We start from the raw sequence: 18840 nt of genomic DNA, 5'->3' as shown, positions 1-18840 counted from the left end.
ACCGGAGAACTGGAGAAGGGCAGATGTGGTCCCTCTCCACAAAAGTGGAAGTAAGGAAGAAGTAGGGAATTACAGGCTGGTAAGTCTGACTTTTGTGGCAAGCAAATTAATGGAAATGCTTTTAAAACAGAGAATGGTGAAGTTCCTGGAATCCTGTGGATTATAGGACCGGAGGCAACATGGATTCACTAGAGGTAGGTCTTGTCAGACAAATCTGATCAATTTCTTTGACCAGAGAATTGGATAGAGGATGTACGCTAGATGTGGTGTATTTAGATTTTAGCAAACCTTTGACAGTGTTCCACACAGATGTCTAATAAATAAACTGAGTGCCCTCGGGATGGGTCCCAAAGTGACGGGCTGGGTCAAGAACTGGTTGAGTGGAAGACAGAAGGTAGAGATCAATGGAGATCACTCTGAGGAAACTGATGTTACCAGTGGTGTGCCTCAAGGTTCTGTTATTGGGCCTGTTCTTTTTAACATTTTTATAAACTATATTGCTGAAGTTACAGGGAAAAACTTTTTTAAAACCAATAAGAGGAAATTTTTTTTCATTCAGAAAATAGTTAAGCTCTGGAACGTGTTGCCAGAGGATGTGGTAAGCGCAGATAGCGTAGCTAGTTTTAAGAATGGTTTAGACAAATTCCTGGAGGAAAAGTCCATAGTCTGTTATTGAGAAAGACATGGGGGAAGCCACTGCTTGCCCTGTATCGGTAGCATGGAATTTTGCTACTCCTTAAGTTTGGGCCAGGTACTAGTGACTTGGATTGGCCACCGTGAGAACAGGCAACTGGGCTTGATGGACTATTGGTCTGACCCAGTAAGGCTATTCTTATGTTCTTAACCATTTACCTGTTCAAACCTAATTCAAACCACAGTTATGTACATTACATTACATTAGTGATTTCTATTCCGCCATTTCCTTGCGGTTCAAGGCGGATTACATACGCGTTGTCATGATAATACAAAATACATACCGCGGATTACATGAGAATTGTCATGATATTAGGGGATACGTAACGAGTGGTTTGAGCCTTTTTGATTTGTTAAGGAGTAGATAATATTGTAGGTGGAGCTTGGGATGAATCTGGTTTTGTTATATAGGTTTTATGTATTATTCACTTAAAAAAAAGCTTGAACAAATAAGTAGGTTTTAAGCAACTTCCTGAATTGCAGAAGGTTTCTACAAAAACGTAACATTCCTGACAATGCATTCCACAACTGGACCAGCTAAAGCAGTGTTTTTCAACCTTTTTACACCCGTGGACCGGCAGAAATAAAATAATTATTTTGTGGACCGGCAAATTACTAAGACCGAAATAAAAAAACACATTTCCGCACCGTCTCTGCAAGCTCGGTCCCCACAAACCATCTGATCCCATCCGAACAAGCCTCAGTTATGATTTTATATTGAATGTATTTTATTAAAGTATAAAAAGAAACAATATTCTGTACAATTGTCATTTTATAAATATAAATATACAGAGCAAGGACCAACAAAACCCCTGTCTCCCCTCCTCTTCACATATATCCCCTCTACTATCAAGAAAACTGAACAAGCCAAATTATTACAGAATGCTACACAGAAATATCATGCTAACAGAATACTGCAGTCACACATGACAGGAATAGTGTTAGGGGAGTGCCCCCTGGTCAGAGAGAGCCCTAAGCCAGCTGGAAGCTAAAGAAGCACTACCTGGGCTTTGCAGTCCCCAGTTATGTCTCTAGCAGGATATATATTTCAAATCTGATATATTCTAATGACAAAATATAAATAAAATTATTTTTTTCTACCTTTTGTGGTCTCTGCTTTCATCTTCTTTTCACTCTTTTCTTTCCAACGTCTGCCCTGTCTCTTCAATCCAGCATCTGCCTGTTCCATCCACTGTCTGCCCTCTCCCCCTTCCATATGTATCTGACTTCTTTCTATGCCCCTCTCTCCTTTCCATCTGTGCCTCCTCTCTCCTTTTTACATCATTCATTCCAGCTTCACTGCTTTCTTCATTTGTATCTCTCCTACACCAGATCTAGCATCTTTATCCCTCTCTCATTTCTCTGCTGACCCCCTTTCCAGCATCAATCTCTCTCTACTTTCTCATTCCTCTTTCTCTCCCCTTTCCCTCATCTGATCTCTCCATTCCTCCCTGACCCCCTTCTCCTCCTGTAATCTGCCTGCCAGCTGTTTCCTTCCTCTTTTTCCTTCTCCTTTCCCTCCTCCCCCCCTATCCAACATTAACTCTCTTCCCATCCCTTTCCCTCCTCCACTCCCAGTAGCATCTCTTCTTCTACCTCCCTCCAGGTCCAGTAGCAGCTCTCCCTTTATCCAGCAGCTTCCCAGCCTCCAACAGTGGCTTCCTCTCCTTCCAGCAGCTCTCAGTACTTGCCTGCAGCAGTGATTTCCTTAGGCAGTCTTGGGTCCATTGCCGCCTCTGAGGAAAGGGGAAGTTGCCGAAGTGAATCACTGCCCTGGTAAGTACGAGAGCTGCTGGGAGGGGAGACAGCCACTGTAGAAGGCTCCCCATGATCTTGCTCCTGTGTGCCCTGCACATTCACGGCCCCCCCAAACCGGCAAAAACTTTGTTGCACCGCAGGCCCTGCTGCCCAAGACGAGCCGGAGGCCCCTACCCGCCGCTTCCTGCACGTGGGCAGACTCTCAGCACAGACACTGCTGATGGCCCCAATCCACACGCTGACACCCCCCCTGCACACGCTGACCATCTCCCTTCTACCTGCACCTTCCCCGCGGCCCTCTTTGGCGACTCGGCAGGGGCAGCGATCAAGACAGGCTGCCGATGTCAGGACCTTCCCTCTCAGAGTCCCACCTATTTTGTTTCAACTTCCTGTTTACGGTATAGGGGTTTAAGAAAGGATTGGACAATTTCCTACTGGAAAAAGGGATAGAGGGGTATAGATAGAAGATTACTGCACAGGTCCTGGACCTGTTGGGCCACTGCGTGAGCGGACTACTGGGCACTATGGACCTCGGGTCTGACCCAGCAGCGGCATTTCTTATGTCTTATGGCCCAGAAATATTAAGGAAAAAATTAGTTAATTTAATCATGAATTTATAATGTGTGTAACTAATCGGCAGACTTGATGGAACATTCATGTCTTTATCTGCTGTCATTTACTATGTTAGTATATTACTCTGTGGATTGGCCATATGGTCAGTCTACAGAGTAATTTTCTATATACTGCCTTTCTTATAGTCATTTTCAACTCTTAAATTTCTTAAGTTTTGAGTCTCACTCATCAAACTTTCAAAATTCATGTCTTCCCTTTGATAATTCATTATTTTTTAGAAGTTTGTACCAAAAGGCTCATTAAATGTAATGAGCATTTTAGTATAAAACACCATGTCTTTGTCTCTGAACAGTTGTATTTTTAACTCTCTGGGAATGCACTAGATTCTGCAATATTCTAGTAATGTAGCTTAGTGTAACTCATGTGTGTGTAATATTTTTTTAAACCAAATGTCAACACAAAACTCTTTCCTGTACTCAAAAACTGGAGGTTTCCAGAGCAATCAATATAGTCAGTCCTCGTTGAAGCTAAGAACATTGTATCATTTCTTGAAGCAGACTATTGAACCTTAACTAAACGTGATGGTTGTATGTGAAAATGTTATCGGTGTGTCCCACTTTCAAATTTAAAGTTAATATATATCCTTTAGGGGAGAAAAGACTTCAAGTGCTTGCGGTTGCCTGTTTTTAGAACTAGTCTTTGCAGGACAACCATTTGCGAGCTATCACGAGTCAAAACCCCCGTATTGGTTTTTAAATATCTTATGTGATTAAATGTATATCTTAAATAGTGAACTACCCTTAATGGGAACTGTATTTAGCTTTGTATGCTTGGTAACGCAGCTGAAGGGCAATTAGCTCAATGGAGCATCCCCGTTTCATTCGATTCAGAGCTTCGTCAGGAGAATCGTTGCCCTAATGGTGACAGATTCCAGGGAGAAAATATTTCCTCCTCGGATGAAGCAGCACCTCTCACGTATGTAGAGTGTTGGAATAGAGGGGCAATACCAGTACAAGGGTATTGGCATGCTAAAGGAATGCAGTCATCTACAATAAGGGGATATGGAGATGTTTGAAAACCCTACAAAGCCCTTGTTTGGGTGAATTGCCTACATCAGGGGCATAAAAATATATACACAAATAATAAACATACTGTAAACATACATGAATATAATAATATGTAAAAACTTTAAAAAAATGATCATAAATCAAATTATAAACGTATATAATCGAGTACAAACATATGGAAGGTCACAGATGAGGTATCCAGACTAAAACATGTAAAACCATAATTATCTGTTTGCATGAAACTGACAGTTCAAGACATGTATCTGCTATAATAAAATCCTTAGCGCGCATGCACAGTTGAAACTGCGGCTGTGATCCATGGCTCCGTGTTGCCACATGCGCAGTAGGAGCCTTCGGTGGTTTGCGATGCGTGCGACGGTTTCCCCAGCAACAATCCTGCCCTGATCTCCAATGCCGGCTGACTTCTGACGACGCCTCTCTTTCTTACCTCCGGACCAGCAGCTGCCAATGGGGCATTTGCTAGGCCGGCCTACTTCAATAATGCGAGGTGGGCCAGCCTAGCAAAAGCCCCGAGGCTGCCCGGCCTATCGGATGCTGGACAGTGAACAGGTAGGAGAGAAGGGGTACTACTGGACAGGGGGGGAGGTGAAAGGAATGGAGAAGGGCTACTGCTGGACAGGGGGGAGCAGGGAAGGAGTAAAAGGAACAGAGAAGGGCTACTGCTGGACAGGGGGAACAAGGAAGGGGTGCTGCTGGCAGGGGGAGGTAAAAGTAAGGGAGAAGGGAAGACAGACAGGGGGCAGAGAGAAAGAAAGAAAAAAAGACAGCCGGGGCATAGAGAAAGAAAGAAAGAAAGAAATGCCTAAGTCTACACATCTATTCTAGCACCCGTTAATGTAATGGGCTAAAAAACTAGTAAATCTATAATGGCAGAAACAAAAATGATAAAAGATAATACCATTAAAAGGTATCACTGTCAATTTGTCTCCTGGGTCTACTAATAGTGTATAACAAATATTGGTACAGTGCAATCAGTATAAAAAGAACACAGAAATAACTGAGCTAGTAATGAATAAGACCACATTACTGGGGGAAAAATTATTTACGTAAATAAATCCCATGTAGCCATAAATGAGCATGAAGTTTACCAATAGGTATAGATGAGCCAGGAACTGATTTGCAAAGCTCCAAGTAGCAAGCAGTTGACTGATGCTTTATACTGAACTTTCTAAATAAAAATATTGTTTACCTCTGTTTTAGAGCAGTGTTTCTCAACCTTTTCAAGCCAAGTACCCCCTAAGCCTAACAAATAACCAACTGAGTACCCCCACCCAAGCTCTGCCCAAACTCCTCCAAACTCCACCACTGACTCCATCCCCATGATAATAGTACTAATTGTAATGCAATGTCTTCCATCCATTTTTCATATATACACAATGTAATCTTATTAATACATAATGGTAACCACAAAATTAAAAAATAACAAAGTCCTTGTATGCACAGAAAATGTTAATTATTTATATTCAGAGTTTTTTCAACGAGGTCAAGAGAGATGACTTTGTCAAGACAGATGCAATGTCACCTCGGTAACAACTAAAGAAAAATAGACAAATTAGAGCAAAGCATAAGACAGCAGATATAAATTCTCACAACTGATACATTTTGATCACTAAATTGAAAATAAAATAATTTTTCCTATCTTTGCTGTCTGGTGATTTCATGACTCTGGTTGCACTTCCTTCTGACTGTGTATACAGTATTTCTTTCTTTCTGCCTCCTATATGCTTCCTCTCTTCTAGACCTCATTCCATTCCCCAACCAACATCTCTCTCTGTGACTCCATGAGTCCAACTTTTTCTTCCTCTCCCACCACCTGAAACCGCACCTGCGTCCAGTTTCTCCCTGCCTTTCCACCCTACCTCCGAAGCGGACCCTGCCACCTAACACACTCCCCTCCCGTCCCCTGACGCCGACACAGCAACAGGGATGGGCAAGGCGCATGCAGCGACTACACAAGCAGCCGGCCCACAAGCCTTCCCCCTGACATCAATTCTGATATCGGAGAGGAAGTTCTGGGCCAGCCATGCAACGATTGGCTGGCCTGGAACTTCCTCTCCAATGTCAGAATTGACGAGGGGGGGAGAAAGGCTTGTGGGCCAGCCACTTGTGCAGTCGCTGCACGCGCCTGGCCCGTCCCTGTTGGCTGTGTTGATGTCAGCATTGGTGGCAGGAGGGCGGGGGGAGTGTGTCGGGTGGCAGGATTGGTTTTGGGGGGTGGGTCGGGGAGGTAGGGAGAAATCGGACACAACTGTGTTTTCAGTGGATGGGAGAGGCAGGGAGAGAGCCCGGGTGGCAGCCAGCCCGCGTACCCCCAACATGCTCTCCGTGTACCCCCTAGTAATTATGCATACCGCAGGTTGAGAAACACTGTTCTAGGGTACCGTCTTTCTTCAAACTGCCATTTTTCTTTTACATTTTCTATTTCCCTGTTCTCTGGTTTGTACAGTGTGAGTCTTGTTTACCTCTTCTGTCCTATTTCCAGACACAGGTTGCAAAGTAGGAAACATTGCATTCTTACTGTGCTGCTGATGGCAGCAATTTTTGGGTGTTTTTGTTTTTTTCATTTTAGGCTACAGCAATATTATTCCTGAGGCAAAATTGTCCACTATTCCCAGTGCTCTAGTGATATTACCATTTTTAAATATAGAAGTAGAAGACTTTTCATATTACATTTGTTTTTCTCAGCATCTTTGTGAGTGTCAATTTGATGACAATCTGAAATTTAAGAACACTATTAACGAAGAGGATTCTGATGCCATGCGCCTACAACCAGTTGGCCGAGATAAAGACGGCATGATGTATTGGTGCCAACTGGACCAAGATCACAATATCCGAATGTACATAGAGGAGCAAGATGATCAAGATGGATCTTCCTGGAAATGTATTGTCACGTAGGTTCATTCAGTATATATTTTTCTTTTTGAATTTTAAAATACCTTTTAAAAGTACTGTTTGTAGTTGTAGATTCTTAATGATCTTTTGAAAGATTTGAGTAGCTTAAGATAGCCAGATAAATATTTTATTTTTGTTTGTCTAAACCAAGTGGATCAAAATTTGACATTTAGGCTTATGGTGTAAGGTTTAGGTAGATAACTTAGCCCCAAATTGCACTTAGCTGCCTGTCTGTACTTAACTGACTATCATGTTCAGCTCACCTTTCTTAGATATGCTACAATATATTTGCTGGAACATTAATTCAATATTGAGAATTAAAAACTGTCCAGTTAAGCAGTTAGCCTTCTTTTAAGTAAAGATAGTTTTACCTTGTTAGATTCAGGGCAGCCTTTAACATGTTGCTGATCTGAATGAAAATAGCATTGACCAACGAAGCCTTCCCCCACCAGCCATGTCAGTTGGCCCCATCCATTTGTTGAATAGCTAACTTTATCCACATGGTAAATCTGAGTGGTTAAGATTCAAAAACCCTGTTAGTAAATGAAGTCCGTAGCTGTCTTGATTTCTTTGAAAATGGACTCCTGATTTTTCTCGTGAATATATTAATTACGTTAAAAAGTAACTCAAGTCCTTAAATAACTTTGTCCAGACAGATTTGTTTTATTTATTTCAAGTCTTTTATTTGCATATACTACCTTAGCAGGACAGCTGTTGACATAACTAAAAATGTCACAATTCTTTTCTCTTTCTTTTGCTTATTTAGAAATAGAAATGAATTGGCTGAGATACTTGAACTGCTGAAAGCACAGATAGACCCAGCATTGCTCAAAAAGACTGGCCAACAGGATAGCACTTCCCATGAAAGGCCCAGTCTTGAGGAGGAAGACATCAAGAAAGAAGAGGAAAAGCCTTCACAAGGTCTCTTGCTGATTCCAAATGTATCTCAATTCTAAGAATGATTTAGGACCCATGCTAGTTGTAGCACAGTAGAGGGGTAACCTAGTGGTTGACCTTGAGTAAGTCACATAACCATCTATTGCCTCGGGTACCAAGTTAGGGTTAGATCTATTAAAGTGTGCTATTGCTTTAGCACCCACTAATCCTGCTAAAACACATTATTACTAAAGAGGTCCCATTGTAAAAATAGGACCTCTAATGAATAACACATGTGTTAATGTATTAGTACCTACTACTAAATCTAACCCTTATGTTGTAAGTTCTCTAGGGCCAAGGAATTATCTAATTTAACTGAATGTAATGTGCCATGACCTACAAAGGTGTGAGCTAAATCCAAATAAAACCTTAGCGTTCTATTGGAGGGTAATTACGTGGACAATTTGAGGGTCCTTCTAAGCATTTCTCAGGTTCTATCTGTACTGTACATGTGTCCCTTACTCTGAGCAATCAATGGGAAAACAGCCTTGCACCCTAAGGTATTCTGTGCTGGTTTCTAGGTATACCCATACCTCATAAACCCAGGGGTGTCATGGTTTTAGAAATATACTGACAGATAAAACATACACAAGTGCTGAGGACATTGATTAACTAACAAGGAAAAGGGATTATATAACAGAACTATCATCCTAAGATGAATACCTTGCAAACAGGTAGTTTTTCTGGCCTTTTTTTTTTTTTTTTTGCATTGTACTGTGCTTGATCTTTTAAAAATAAATAAAAGTGTAATTTTTATTATAAATTTATACTGCTGGGTTACCTGTTGGGTTATTTTTGTTGTTTTAGTGAAAGAGGAGTGTTTCACTGCGCTTATTGCATGCACTAGACTTTTATTTCTTTTATTTGTTCAAAGGTGGGGAGGCAGGCTATTTATACTTTTTTTAAGTCACAACATGTCTGACATGTTAGTTCCCTTTCCTCCTAATCTTCCAAAACTTGCAATATAGATTCCCTTATTTAGCTGAATTGAATTAGATAGACACATTTGGTAATTGTTGTAGGGGAAGCAAATAGTTCCAAGGTGAGAGACTTGTTCCATGTGAAAAATTGCCTGCGAGTTGAATCCTTTATGAAACAAGTGGAGAAAGTGAGAGAGGAGATAGTAAGGCAGAAAAGGAACTGTGACCAGAAGTAGATGAATGTAATGCTTTTTAAGGGACAAAGATCTCCAGCAGAGGGGAAGATAAAACTTTACTGAAAGGGGACAAAATGACACATAATCAGAGCCTGCAGAATCAACATCTTGACTCCAGCTTCCCTTAAAGAACTGGTATAAGCTATTGAAGCAGAGGAAGTGAGAACATTCAAGGTACAGGAAGAATCAATGCTCAAAAATCCAAAGCTGCAGGATTAGGGATCGTTAGGCAGCATAGAGTAGTGGTAGTTGGTGATTCCTTCCTGAGAGATACAGAGGCCTCCATCTGCCAACCAGACATGTCTGCCTGGTGCCAAGATCTGAGAAATTATGGAGAATTTGCCAGTACCCATCAATTCTTGACTTTATCCAATGCTGCTTATGCATGTTGGCACAAATGATACTTCTAGCTATCCCTCTGAATGTATCAGTCATTTTCATTGCTCTGGGGGGCAGGCTAAAACAGAGAAATGCATAGGTGGTAATCTTGTCTATCCTCTCTGTTGTGGATAAAGGCTAGGGCGGAGATGCTTGTATACTGGGGAGAATACATGGCTGCACGATGTGTCATCTAGAGTGGTTTGGCCTTCTGGACCAAAGATTGCTGCGTAGAGATGGTGTCCATTGATCCATGAAGAGACAAATTGTCTTCTACTGCAGACTGGCTAACTTACTGAAGAGAGCTTCAAAGTAGGATAAGTGAGGATGGTGAACCCTACCCTAGGTAGGTAAAATATTAAATTAGAACCTGATCAAAACCAGGATCTTCGGTTTTTACCGAAACCAAATCTACAACCAAAATTAGCCACTGTTTTTCACAGAATCTTGAAACCGCCCATCTAACAGCTCCCAGTTCTTTCTCCCCCACCCTACTAAAAAAAGGCCTCCTGATCCCACAGCTTCATCCCAAGCCCCCTCCTCCAGGCAGTGGATCTCTTGACCTACCTTGTCATTGGTGGTTAGTGGACACAGGAGCATCCCTATTCACTCCTGTGCACGGCCTGTTCCAGGTCAAAATGGCTTCCAAGACTTCCACAGCAGTCTTGTGAGACTGCCACAAGAAGTCCTGCCAGCCATCTTTAAATTGAAACCAGCATGGGCAGGAATGAGTCACTTGCTCTTACTAGTTCAAGTCTCAAAATTGCTGCTGGGACCTTCTGCATTAAATGGTGAAAAAGGAAGGTGGTTTCAAACCAGGTCGGAGGGCTATGCAGGACCATTTTCTGATAGTGACGGGTGATAAAAGGGATTAAGTACACTTTTGTAAATATGTATGTGCTTAATGACAAACAAGGGTCCTTCTTGCAGGACTGTTTGCCATTGATTCTGCAATTTCAGGAAGGCTCTTTAGTTGTAGGGTAGGGTGGGGGGTCAACCTGACTAGCTCAGCTAATCAGGATAACTCAGGAGGCAGAAGTGGGTATGGTAAGACAGATAGGCAGACTTTCCATGAGTTTACAGAGTGTTTAAATGTAGTGGATGTGTGGCATTGGCTTCACTCTGGAGGTAGATATTTTAATTTTTTATATGTGGTCCACCATTCTTACTCATGCATCAGCTACATCTTCCTGGGCAAAGGGCTGTTAAGAGGGTGCATGATTCCAAAAATGAAGCTATCACTTGGTCAGATCATGCCCCCCTGTGGATAGAGTTAGGAGGGACCGAAAAAGATATAGGGGTGTGTGTATGCAGTATTGGAAACTTAGTGGTAGTCTTTGGATGACTGGGGGGTGGTGCAACATATCCAATATCGGCTAGAAGAGTACTTGTAGAGGATGGAGCATCTTTGGAGGCGGTTTTGGATGGTCTGAAGATCACATTGTGGGGGTATTTTATTTCTACAGCATCTTATCACAAACTGAAGTGGCGGGATAAAATCTTCCAACTGTCACAGTGGTTGAGTGTTTTGGAGCAGGCCCATAAGCAGTGTCTAGCCAACAGGGTTTTGTAACATCTTCTGCAAGGCATGCATCAACAGAGGTTACAAAATGGAAGAGCTGGAATTTAAGTTGTGGTTATTGCATTGCAGGTGTTTTGAGTTTGGTAATAAGGTGACTTGGTTGGTAACTCATTGGCTCAAGGCTAGATGGTTTCAGTATGCTGTATGTTGACTCGTTGCATAGTAACATAGTAAATGATGGCAGATAAAGATCTGAACGTTCTATCCAGTCTGCCCATAAGTTATACCCATTAAAAAATACATGATTAGATTAACTTGTCTGTTCTTTGATATTTCTGGGCTATAGACTGATATTGTCCTAGGTTCCAAATGCTGAAGTTGCTGTCCAAGCTCACTCTAGCCTATCCAACCATCCCGTTATTTGCAGGATATCTACTGTAAAGTCTGGCCAGTGACATCCTCATGTTCCATATTAGTGGAATTCACATTGATGCCCACCCCAGCCCATCTATACTGCTCTCTAGAAGTAGAGAGATACTAGATTTCTACAGAGAGAAATGTGCCAGTATCTGGAACCCATGTAGATTAGAGTCATGTTGGACTAAGAGTCTACAAATTGGGAGAATGGATGATTATCTGATATCCTTTAATTGCTGGCTAGTATGGTTGAATATTAAGACGTTGAGAGGATTACTTTAAAAGTGAAGATCTTAGACTTTAGGAAAACTAATTTGTCAAAATGGTGAGTTGTTAGCTGGGAGGGAACATTTTGGGGCAATAGAAAAACTGTTGGCAAAACTGAAAGGAAATATTTAAAAAACCCAAACGTTTGAGTTAGGAAAGTAAATAAGAGTGTGAGGCAGTAAGGGGTTCTTCCTCACTAAGTCTATAATTAGACCACAGGCAGAAGGGAGCTATCCCAAAAGGGGGTGAACTACATGTCTCAGAATGCACTGAGCTCTGCAGCTCAGAACTAGGCCACAAGTAGGGAAGTAATGCAACCCTGCCAATCCAATCTCATCAGCTTTTTTGACTGGGTAACAAGAAAGTTGGACTTGGGAGAGTCTTTGGACGTCGTGTACCTGGACTTCAGTAAAGCTTTTGACAGTGTCCCACACCGCAGGCTGCTAAGCAAGATGGAATCGATGGGGTTAGGAGAGACACTAACTGCATGGGTCAATGATTGGCTGAGTGGCAGACTTCAGAGGGTGGTTGTTAATGGTACCCTCTCTAAAACATCAGAGGTGACCAGTGGAGTGCCGCAGGGCTCGGTCCTGGGTCCACTCCTTTTCAACATATTCATAGGGGATCTGACTCAAGGGCTTCAAGGTAAAATAACACTATTCGCCGATGACGCCAAACTATGTAATATAGTAAGTGAATGCAGTTTACAGAATTATATGGCACAGGACCTGCTTACATTGGAAAGTTGGTCCTCAACCTGGCAGCTAGGCTTCAATGCTAAGAAATGTAAGGCCATGCACCTCGGAAGCGGAATCCATGCAGGACGTACTTCTTGAACGGAGAAACTTTAACTAGGACTTCAGCAGAACGAGATTTAGGAGTAATCATCAGTGCAGACATGAAAACTGCCAATCAAGTGGAGAAGGCTTCATCTAAGGCAAGGCAGATATTGGGTTGTATCAATAGAAGTTTTGTCAGCCAAAAGTCTGAAGTCATAATGCCGTTGTACAGGGCCATGGTGAGACCTCATCTGGAGTGCAATTCTGGAGGCCACATTACAGTAAAGATGTGCGCAGAATTGAATCGGTTCAGCGGACGGCCACCAGGATGATCTCGGGGCTCAAGGGTCTCTCGTATGAAGAGAGACTGAACAAATTGCAGCTCTACACTCTCGAGGAACGTAGGGAGAGGGGAGATGTGATCAAAACATTTAAGTACCTCACGGGACGTGTCGAAGTGGAAGATGATATTTTCTTTCTCAAGGGACCCTCGGCCACAAGAGGGCACCTGCTCAAACTCAGGGGCGGAAAATTTCATGGCGACACCAGAAAGTATTTCTTCACAGAGAGAGTGGTTGATCATTGGAACAAGTTTCCAGTGCAGGTGATCGAGGCAGACAGCGTGCCAGACTTTAAGAATAAATGGGATACCCATGTGGGATCCCTACGAGGGTCAAGATAAGGAAATTGGGTCATTAGGGCATAGACAGGGGGTGGGTAAGCAGAGTGGGCAGACTTGATGGGCTGTAGCCCTTTTCTGCTGTCATCTTCTATGTTTCTATGAACAGACAAGGAGAGAGGATATATGCCTTAAACTGGTCCCAGAGAGAGAGATCCCAGAGGAAAAAGACTTCTCTGAGCAAAAAAGTCTCAGAGAGAGAAGACTTTCCTTAAAGTGGGCTGAATCGGAGCCCTGGGAAAGAAGAGAGAGATTGTTGAGGCGAGATGGTTGCTGATTGACTTGCTGAGTGGGTGGCTAAGGTAAACCACTGTATGCCGAATAAACTGTATGGCATAGTATTTTGGAGTATGACAAAGCCTGAATACTGTAATAGTTGGACTTAATAAAGCACATGATTATAAGAGGCTGTTTGGAAATATTGATGTCCTTGTGTTGAACTAAGAGCTCATACTTGTCCTTGTGTTGAACTAAGAGCTCTGAACCTATGAAGGATCAAGACTCGGAGAAATACACAAATAAAAGCTTTTTGTTGTACCTTCTAAAATGGCTATGCTATGAGTGTTTGTGTGAATGTGCACAGGGTTCTAGGAAAATCCAGACTGGACTCTGCCACAAAGAGGAAAAGGAAAGCCACTATGATTCTCAAGAGAAGTAGCTGGAAAGTTAAGGTGAAGGTTAGCTGTCATAAACTACAAAATAAGGCATAAAGAGGAAGACAAGCAATAATATCTAGAAATGCTAAGAGAAGGTGGTAAAGTAGTCAGGAGTGCAAATACACAAATGAAAATAAAAATAGCTGATACAGTAAAATGTGGTGGATGATGGCTCTTTTTTATGTTAGTGATAGGAGGAAGTGAAGAAACAAGAGAGTCAGACTCGAGTGAAGGGGAAGAATATAAAGAAGCTGGTGAGGATAAAACGATTGCTAAATAAATATTTCTGTTCTGTTTTTCACAGATGAAGGGCTGGGAGCAGGACCACAGAAAACAAAACAGATAGGAATGGAAGTGAGGTGAATATCGAACAATTTTCAGAAGACTGTTTGTGAGGATCTAGCTAAACTAAAAGTAGATAAAATGATGGGTCCAGATAGGATATATCTGAAGGTGCTGAAGGAACTTCTGATGGCTCCGCTAGCTGACATTTTACATGCTTTTCAAGTTGGGAGTGGTCCTAGAGGACTGGAGAAGAGCAGATATGGTCCCTTACCAAAAAAAGAAAAAGTAAGGAGGTGTTTGGAAACAGGTCTGTTAGTCTGATTTCAGTGGAGAGGCTATTAAAACAGAGGATAGTGCAAGTTTTTGGAATCCCAAGGGTTGCAGGATCCAAAGCAGCATGTTTTTTATTAAATAAATCTTAGACTTGTAAGTAATCAAAGGCTTTGCTAAAATCTATGTTCCTCATAAGCGACTTACGAATATAAACTGAATGCTCTTAATACGGGCCCTAAAGAAATTAGGTAAGAAGGAGGTGCAAAGGGTAGTGGTGAATGGAATTCACTTTGATAAGATCATTACCAGTGGTGTGCTGCTGGGATCAGTCCTTAGTCTAGTTTGTCGTTTACCATTTTTATAACCAATATTGTAGAAAGCTTGTAGGGTAAGGTTTGCCTCTTTGCAGAAGATACCAAAATTTTCAGTAAACCCATGGGATGATTTTCCAAGGGTTGCTGAGCAGAGAAGGTGTGGATAATATGAGGAAGGATCTAGGAAAGCATGAAGAACTTTTTAGAATTTGACAGGCAAGATTTTAATGCTAAAAATTCAAGATCATGCATATGGACTGTAGAAACCCAAAAGAGTAGTGCAGTATAGGGGGCAAAGTACCTGAGTATGTGCTGAGAGAAGATCTGCTAAGGGGAAGAAACTCCATTGGAATATCTTACCTGCTAGCATTCAAACTTGGAAAAAGGTAAAATTTGGGCTTCAGGAGGTTATTTCATTGTCCTTCTCTTGTTTAGTTCAGTACTCTGCTTTTTCAGCAAAGTCAGTTTAAGCAATAGTGTAGCCTTTAGAGTCTCTGTTAGGGTTTATATATAAAAGTGTTTTAGTTTAGGTTATAATTTTAGATTGTATTTCAGAGCATTAGATCAGGATAGGTCACATATAGCAGTTGAGGAAAGTCTTATTTAGTGTTTAACCGTGCCCATCCTTCCCTGCTCCCACCCATCTCTGGCCTTATCTCTGATTTATAGTTCCTTGAACCAATTAGAAGGCTACAAACATAATTAGCTAGTAATTAGCTCCTAAGAAAGTTGTATGACAAATCTCTAAAGGGTAACCTACTAATTACAACATTGCAAAATAATAATACAAATTAAACCTTACCATAACCTAACATATAACTAGCAATCTTAGGAGAATTTAGAATACATATTCCAACTCCCATAGCAACTTAAGAAAGAAATCACCAGTATTAAGATGCAGACAGCAGTCGAGCAGCAAGATGGTGACCCTCCAGTCTTTTGAATGGAGTGTCACATGTTTGATTATCTCCCAGTTGGTGAGAGGTGTTATATGTGTACTGTGTAAAGAGGCTGCTGGCGTAAAGGAGATAGAGCAGCTTTTATACTAGAAACTGGGAGAAGACCATCAGTTTGCTCAAAAGAGCATGGTTCGGGGCAAGTTATCTTTAAACGATATCATAAAAGTGAAAACAAAGCATCCTGATAGTGCGGTTGCAATACAGGCCGCAGTAGACCAGGTTTCCTTAAATTCTGTGCAGTCTGATTTTAAAGATTGCAAATTATCCATGCCAACTGCTGAGCAAATTGTAAAGAGGTATGACAAAATTGTTTGAAACCTCTGTATGCAAATGCCAGAAGCCTAAAAAACAAGATGAGAGAGTTACAATATATTGCATTAAATGAAAAGATAGATATAATAAGCATCTCTGAAACCTGGTGGAAGGAAGATAACCAATGGGATACTGTCATACTAGGTACAAGTTATACCATAGTGATAGGGCGGATCAAATTGATGGAGGCATAGTGTTATATGTTAAGGAGGGCCTTGAATCAAATGGACTAAAAATTCTACAGGAGCAGAAACACACCTTGGAATCCCTATGGATAGAAATTCTGTGTAAGGAGGGAAAGGATAGCGATAGGAGTGTACTACCGTTCGCCTGACCAGGATGAACGGACAGATGCTGAAATGTTATCAGAAATTAAGGAGGCTAACAAACTGGGTAACACAGTAATAATGGGTGATATTGACTGGGTAAATGTATCGTAGGGCATTAACATTGGGAGATAAAATTCCTTGATGAAATCAAGGACTGCTTTATAGAGCAGCTGGTTCAGGAATCAACAAGAGGTGAAACAATTCTAGATGTAGTTCTTAGTGGAGCACATGAATTAGTGAAGGAGGTATGGTAGTGCTATAGAAATAATTAATAATAATAATAATAATAGTAGTAGTAGTAGGGCCACTTGATAACAGTGATCATAACATGAGCATTTAACTTTAAAAAAGGAGGCTATGATAACAAGATGCAGCTGCAAAGGTCAGAAATACATATCAGGCATGGATGTTATTTAAAAATTCCATCCTGGAAGCCCAGACTAGTTATATTCCATGTATTAAAAAAGAAGGAAGGAAGACCAAATAACAACCAATGTGGTTAATGAGTGAGGTGAAGAAAGATATTAGAGCTAAAAGAGATTCCTTCAGAAAGTGGAAGAAGGATCTGACTGAAAATAATTGTAAACACAAGGAATGTCAAGTCAAATGCAAGGCACTAATAAGGAAGGCAAAGAAAAATCTTGAAAAGATTGCGCTGGAAGCAAAAACACAGTAAAAACCTTTTTAGGTATATTAAAAGCAAGAAGCTGGGAAGAGAATCAGTTGGACCGATAGATGACTGAGGTATAAAAGGGGCTCTTGGGGAAGATTGGGCCATAGCAGAGAGATTAAATTAATTCTTTGCCTCGTTCTTCACTGAGGAAGGTGTGGGGGAGTTACCAGTGCCATAAATTGTATTAAATTCTGATGAATCAAAGAAACTCATACATCTTTAACACTGGATGATGTAATGGGTCAATTTGACAAATTGAACAGTAGCAAATCGGCTGGACCGGATAGTATACATCCCGGAGTGCTGATAGAATTGAAAAATGAACTTGCAGAGATATTGTTAGTAATTTGTGGTGCCAATTTTTAAAAAGGGTTCCAGCAGTGATCTGGGAAATTATAGACTGGTGAGTCTGACGTTGGTGCTGGGCAAAATGGTAGAGACTATTATGGTAGAGACTATTATAAAGAACAAAACAACAGAACATATACATAAGCATGGATTAAGGAGAGAAAGCCAACAGAACACCGGACGGGAATTACGCGGAAACAGATTCCGATAAAGCCAAACTACTGAATGAATACTTCTGCTCGGTTTTTACCTGCGAGGCACCAGGGAAAGGGCCACATCTGGAAGCAATGTCAAGCGCGGAAGACCCATTTCAGAATTTTGAGTTCACACCAGCTGATGTCTACAGTGAATTGTCAAGACTCCAGGTGAGCAAAGCCATGGGTCCAGACGAATTGCACCCAAGAGTGCTCAGAGAGCTGTGCGAGGTCCTGGCGGAACCATTAGCCATGCTCTTCAATCTCTCCCTAAAGAAGGGGAGAGTCCCCTTGGATTGGAAAACAGCGAATGTTGTTCCTCTGCATAAAAAGGGTTGCAGGGCAGAGGCTGCGAATTACCGACCAGTGAGTCTCACATCGATAGTATGTAAACTCATGGAAACACTAATTAAACGTAAGTTGGACACGATCTTGGATGAGGGGAATCTTAGGGATCCTAGTCAACATGGATTCACTAAGGGTAGGTCGTGTCAATCCAACCTCATCAGCTTCTTTGATTGGGTAACAGGAAAGTTGGACTCAGGAGAGTCTCTGGACATAGTATACTTGGATTTCAGCAAAGCTTTTGACAGCGTCCCACACCGCAGGCTACTAAATAAGATGAAATCAATGGGGTTGGGTGAGACGATAACTGCATGGGTCAATGATTGGCTGAGTGGTAGACTTCAGAGGGTGATGGTCAATGATACCCTCTCTGAAACATCAGAGGTGACCAGCGGAGTGCCGCAGGGCTCGGTCCTGGGTCCTCTCCTTTTTAACATATTCATAAGGGACTTGACACGAGGGCTACAGGGTAAAGTAATGTTATTTGCCGACAATGCAAAACTGTGCAACATAGTAAGTGAAAGCTTTTTACAGGATAGTATGACACAGGACCTTCGTACGTTGGAAAACTGGTCCTCGACATGGCAGCTAGGCTTCAATGCTATGAAATGTAAGGTCATGCACCTCGGTAGCAGAAATCCGTGCAGAACTTACACCCTAAATGGAGAAACATTAGCCACGACCTCAGTAGAACGAGATTTGGGAGTAATCATCAGTGCAGACATGAAGGCTGCCAAGCAGGTAGAGAAGGCCACATCCAAGGCAAGGCAAATGATAGGATGTATCAATAGAAGTTTCGTCAGTCGGAAACCAGAAGTCATAATGCCGCTGTACATAACCATGGTGAGACCTCATCTGGAATACTGTGTGCAATTCTGGAGGCCACATTACTGTAAAGACGTGATTAGAATTAGAGAATGACACGGGGAGCGATCCCCGCAGGGAGCCGCGGGGTGGCTGCGGTTTGGCTGCGGGCTTTGGAGACTCCATAGACAAATCGCCGCAGACACGGGG

General features: G+C 41.8%; 1 protein-coding gene across 5 annotated transcripts in view; it reads left to right on the top strand.

Annotated features, from left to right (window-relative positions):
• Positions 1 to 18840, top strand: part of RSF1 (remodeling and spacing factor 1) — a 210792-nt gene that overhangs the window by 70679 nt on the left and 121273 nt on the right. For 3 of the 5 annotated variants that reach the window (XM_033947834.1, XM_033947833.1, XM_033947835.1), the window contains 2 exons: positions 6798 to 7003; positions 7771 to 7925. The exons of 1 other annotated variant lie outside the window; for it this stretch is intronic. In XM_033947834.1, the coding sequence (XP_033803725.1) occupies positions 6798 to 7003; positions 7771 to 7925 (361 nt within the window). Of the gene's footprint in view, positions 1 to 6797; positions 7004 to 7770; positions 7926 to 9644; positions 9821 to 18840 lie in introns of those variants that run through there. One more of the 5 variants, XM_033947837.1, reaches the window with a different exon arrangement.

The sequence above is a fragment of the Geotrypetes seraphini genome, chromosome 6 (genome assembly GCF_902459505.1).
Source record: "Geotrypetes seraphini chromosome 6, aGeoSer1.1, whole genome shotgun sequence".
Classification (NCBI taxonomy): Eukaryota; Metazoa; Chordata; class Amphibia; order Gymnophiona; family Dermophiidae; genus Geotrypetes; species Geotrypetes seraphini.
Note: the sequence above shows the minus strand (reverse complement) of the source record. Positions and strands in the feature narration are given on the sequence as shown.